This window comes from Atta colombica, unplaced genomic scaffold, assembly GCF_001594045.1.
Source record: "Atta colombica isolate Treedump-2 unplaced genomic scaffold, Acol1.0 scaffold12, whole genome shotgun sequence".
NCBI classification, from domain to species: Eukaryota; Metazoa; Arthropoda; class Insecta; order Hymenoptera; family Formicidae; genus Atta; species Atta colombica.
Window position 1 is genome coordinate 262,290 of NW_017259206.1, and position 5,707 is coordinate 267,996.

Genomic DNA, 5,707 nt, shown 5'->3' on the forward strand with positions numbered 1-5,707 from the left:
ATACGCAGAATATTTTCTAAAATTTATATCGAATTGCAAGAGCGTGCTCTGCAACAAATTCAAAGTTGATTTTTCTCTACTTCTATGAAAATTTACTTAAAGAGAGACATAATTTCTTGAAGGCATTTAATAGAGAGAGACTTTAGAAAATAAAGCTCAAAGACTTAATCTACAGAGTTCTATTTCTTAGTTAATTTCAAAAAAAATTTAACGAGATTCTAATTTAAAGCTTACTTGCTCGAAATATTTGACGTTGAAAATTCAAAATTCATTGCTATACGAAGTACTCAAGCGATGAAATTTCAGAGATAAAATCAATTTTTTATTTTCGTAAAACATGTTTTTAGGATATGAATCTCAAACATCTCACGACGCTTTCTATAGCTATACGTGGCATTTGGATTTATTATTTATTTAGAGGAATAATAATAATAAAAAATATTTGGTATTATTAATGTTATATTATATTACGTTGGTCGTAGTACGTAGTGCAACATACGTATACTTATTATTAAGACATGATTTTATTATTTACGGTTAACGCGAGTAATAATGCTAAAATAAATTTGGAAATTGGGATGGATTTCTTAAAAACAAGAATTATTGTAATTTCATTTTTATACAAGTATCTTCTTAATAAAAAAAATTTCATCTTCTTAAAAAAATATTTATAATTTAAACAAATATTTTCATGAAATAAAGAAATAAATGTACGAAATATAAAGATGAAATATATTCATTTTAAAAAAACAATTTTATTTTTCTGTTCCGGATTATGTCATGTAAAACTAAATAGTTTTCACAAACATTTATGATTTCTCATCATATATAATCATATAACAGTTTCTTTTGGAGAGATTGTAATGCAATTCAATTTTTTCATACACAACAAGTCAAACAATTTCTCCAGATTCATTTGAAAATAATATTTAATAATCGTTTTCTCTATGCGCCTAAAATACTACAGCGAATTCGAAAAATTACTATATTATTCGATTAAAATTATTATGATTTATATTTTTATTATAAATTCTTGTACAACTAAAAAATATGTAAAATAAGTATATATACAATATTTACATAATAATATATAATTATAAAAAAATAAAGGTTTTCAATTTTTCACATTTTCAATTTTCCAATAAGGCATATTTTTTTCATCCGCGATTGTAATATTATTATAAGTCTAAAAAATTAATATTTCAAAAGAAACTGAAGAAATGTCCGCGACATTCGTTCAATAGCGCAAGTAATTTACGCAAATTCCTAAAAATCCTCCCCAAAATCGTCGTAAGCCTAAAATAAGAAAACTTGTGGCGTAGTTTTCTCGAATACTCGAATATTCGAAGAATCCCTTTAGGTCTTTATGAAATGCATATTGATATGACGTAATCGACGATGTAACTTTATTCTGTGCTAATCTCAATACGCGCCTAGCCTTTCTTCTATTCGACGCAGCACGGAACACCTGACTGCCTCGTATCCGGGATCGGCGCGGAATTCGGCGGCGGGCTCGTTGGCGAGTTCGAGGGAGAGCAGCGCGTCTCAAGGTCCAGCGCCGTACCGCGTCCTTATGCTGGGCGCCCCCGCCGTTGGCAAGAGCTCCTTGGTGTCTCAATTTATGACTTCGGAATACCTGCACGCCTACGACACTTCGATCGGTAAGTCGATTAATCAATAAGTTACGGTCAATCTCGATTGCTAATCCTTCCCTATTCGTTCCCCTTCCGGCCAGTCATCGATCGATCGAACACACCGTACGACGATATGTACGCCTCTCGTAAGAATCCCTAAAAGAGAGAAACGCTCGTTACCGAATAGAGTCGGGAAAGAGCCGAAACGAAAACGAGCAAACTCTCCATTCGAGTTTGGAGTGTGATGCAACTGTTTTGTCCGAACGATTAACGGAAAAATCTGTGATATAAAGTGAAATTTATGAAAAAAATGTGATTATTCATCAATGATGATCGACTACGAATATCGGTCTTAATTTCAGGTGTTTCGTTTTTTTCATAAAAAAATTAGTTCGATCGTTCTATTTAATTTATTAATTAATTTATTATTATTCTAGTTAAGTCTAATTATTATTTAATATATGTTTCATTTGTTTATGATGTCACCGCAGAGATTAACTACATACTTGAAAGCCTAGTTATATTTTCATTCATGTTACAGATGACGAATCCGGTGAAAAGACGGTCAGCGTACTCTTGGCTGGTGAGGAATCAGAATTGACTTTCATCGATCACTCGTGTGCCGAAATGACGGTAAGTTTAATAGCGGCTCATATATCCAAGAAATCTGGGTATGCTAACGAAATTAAAACCATCAGACACTTAATAATTAAAAAACAAATTACTATAACGATGGCAGAAACATTTCTTACTCTGGAAAAAACTTACTTCATGAACGTAACATACTCGCTTCATGAACAAAAAATATAAACTTTACAGAGAATGTATAAATGTGACATACAATGTACATATCAATGTATAAAATACATATCAATGTATAAAAATATGTAAATAGCAGTAAAGTCTGTATAAAAATTATTGCGTCACAAGTAAAATCACAGATGATGGCAAAAAAATATAATGTGTAAAGATTGAATGTACACAGCTGAAAATTTCACTGATTCAGTAAATCTATAATTGTAATATGTAGATAGTCAATTTTTTATGTTAAAGTAGCAAAGTTGACAGCTGAACAGCTTAGCGATTTGTTAAACATCAAAACTTCTTAGTTATAGATATGTTGAATTCGCGCAGTAAGTTACAGGTTTGCTGTACCACTCAATTTATTTTTTTCTATGTAAGTGTACAACGATAACGGATTAACTGTCTAAAATGATAGAACGTATGGACGTACTGCAAAGTCAAATTTTTATTGTTGATTATTGGTATATAAGATGAAGATCCTTTGTCTATTTGGAGAGACTGTTTGTTTGGTTTTTAATATTAAGCATCCCAGACATTAAACGTTTAATTTTTTTAAAACAAGGTTCTTCATTTAATATTCTACTGTTATTCCAATTGACATTATGATTATATTGCAACCTATGTTCAGTTATCACAGAGCGAATAAAAGTGTTCCGTATATAATTCCGATGTTCGGACACTCATCAATAATATTTTCATCAAGAGAAGAACAGAACGGCGAAAGGTAAAACAATGAGAGTCGATATGACTGATAATGAATTCACAACAGGTTTCAGACAGTTTTCACAGTCAATTGATCACCGATACGCGCACAATATTGTCGCTAATTTTCCGTGTGTCCCTGAACTAATTATTTTTGCCGCAAGTCATCTCTCGTTTTCGTTGAACGAAGTAACATGGACCGCGCCTTGAACCTCCGACGAAGTGCTCTCACGACGACGGAGACGTAATCGAGTTAACACTGGGAGAAGGGGGGAGGGAGTAGGTTGAAAGGACGGTCCAGGAGAGGGCACGCGGTGTGTGCTTTTGTATCGCGGGAATTAAATTAAAATCCATTTTCTACAGTGAGCGAACTGACGCGTTGGCGGGCGCGACGATACTTGCGTACGCTGTAAATGTGGAACTCTGCCGTAATATAAATGCACGCACGCACGCACGCACGCACGCACGCACGCACGCACGCACGCACGCACGCACGCACGCACGCACGCACGCACGCACGCACGCACGCACGCGCGCGCACACACACACACACACACACACACACACACACACACACACACACACACACAAAATTACGTCAGAAGGGGGTTGATCGACTGCGAGGGAAGAAGAGGAAACGGAGGGAAGAGAGGGTAGAGCTGCTGCCACGCTTCGCCAGACAATTTCAATCGAATTTACCCTTTAATTAAAATGTACGTTCGCATACAACGCTACTGTATATCGCGCGGTCGACCGCTTCGCGCGCGGCCACGGCTGATCTTCGCCATTCGCGTGTACGCCAACGAAACGGTGAATGATTGCATTGCGCTAATGGCGGTCGAACTCTCGAGTTCCGAACTTTCTAAATTCTATGAAATTCCGGCTACCGAAACGCGAAGGCCGTACCCGAAACGATCTGTGACGCGCTATTATTCTTGGTACCAAGAGTCAAGGTTGATCTCTAATCACGTTAGACTGCGAGGCCGCGATTCCTGATTTCCGTTGATAGTCCCGGATAGACTCTAAATTATATTATCGGATTCTATTAAGTTAATGCGTACTTATTACGCAGATAAACTTGTTGTAATGGCAATCTCTCTAACATATAATAGATAAGATAAAAAATTTTACTAATAGGAAATTATATTGTTATTAATATAGAGAAAAATTTCTCCTTGAATTAAAAACGAGTTGTGTTTCATTTATCTTATTTTTTATGATTTCTTAAAAATATGTTTGAAAGCAAGTCTGAAGCAAGGAGATTGTTATACAAAAGAAAGCGATATTTCGAGCAGGTTGTTACGGTGTATTGTGACGTATCCTAGAGGAGTCAATTTTCATCAATGTATCCTTCAATCAATTCGAGATGACTTGACAAAATGTCTCAAGAAATTGATAGTTCTTTGCAAGGAAGGCAATTAGAAATGGAGCAATTTTGAATATTCAAGCCATGAAATGATCAAAAGTGAAATCAGTTTTGTAACTTTAATATATATTTAATTCATAAAACATAATTATTTACGATGAATCAATTAAAAAATTGTGAAAAGAAACGACATTAAAATTTTTCTTAAGGATCAAAACTTAATTTTATGTTGATTAAAGATTTGTAAAGCGAATAAAGTAATGTGTTTTAAAGCAGCTATAACATTTTTATTAAAAATTCAATTTAAAAACTTCACTGTTGTTCATTAGATATGTCACGTAAATAAAGTTACACTAATATATCGATGAAGATAGATTATTGAAAAATGAATAATTGAGGAAATAACATTTTGCATAAACATTATAATCTATCAGCGGTTTGCGGTTATAATATATACATCCATTATTCATAATATTAAACATACATTAACTATTAACCTATATAACTGCTACTAAATGTATATAGTTAGTTACTTCGTGATATTATATAATGCATTGAAGCAATATTACATTGTGTGCAATACGTCATAGTTACTACTGAGCTAGCTAAAATTTTTTTTAATTAAGTTGTTCGACTAATTTTAACTGAATTTTATCTTAACGATGTTTCAACTCGCAATTTAGTTGTCAAAGTGATTAATGGAGTCACAAGAATGATGGCATATCTAATGGAATTTTTATTAAAGAAGAACGATTAAATAATACGTAAGTAAATGGTGAGAATTTGGTGTCTTAAATAATAGTTTTTAAAGATACAATTTATTTTTCATATCGCAACACACTCACAAATTAATGTTTCAAATTTAGAAACGGGAAAGAAATTAAAAAACGAAAGGATCTTTGGCAAAATCAAATTTTATCTAAAGAAACATTCTCTATAAATTTAAAAGAGCAAGGTAGAGAGCGAAAGAAAAAAAAGGGAGAGAGAGAGAGAGAGAGAGAGAGAGAGAGAGAGAGAGAGAGAGAGAGAAGAGGAAGTCTCGTATTTATTTTATATTTACGCGAATTCATTAACAAAGTTTACCAATAAAGTTAAGTAAATGGGGCAACGCTTGACTTTACGTTGTGGTTTTAAAGTCGAAACGCTGCCACATGTTTTATTTAATTTATGTAAACATACAAATAAATATATATATATATAT

The 5,707-nt window shown here is 33.4% G+C and overlaps 1 protein-coding gene across 1 annotated transcript in view; it reads left to right on the plus strand.

Annotated features, from left to right (window-relative positions):
• Positions 1 to 5,707, plus strand: part of LOC108694336 — a 27,031-nt gene that overhangs the window by 16,931 nt on the left and 4,393 nt on the right. Inside the window, exons 6-7 of the mRNA XM_018203758.1 lie at positions 1,459 to 1,661; positions 2,176 to 2,267. Of these exons, the coding sequence (XP_018059247.1) occupies positions 1,459 to 1,661; positions 2,176 to 2,267 (295 nt within the window). The remainder of the gene's footprint in view (positions 1 to 1,458; positions 1,662 to 2,175; positions 2,268 to 5,707) is intronic.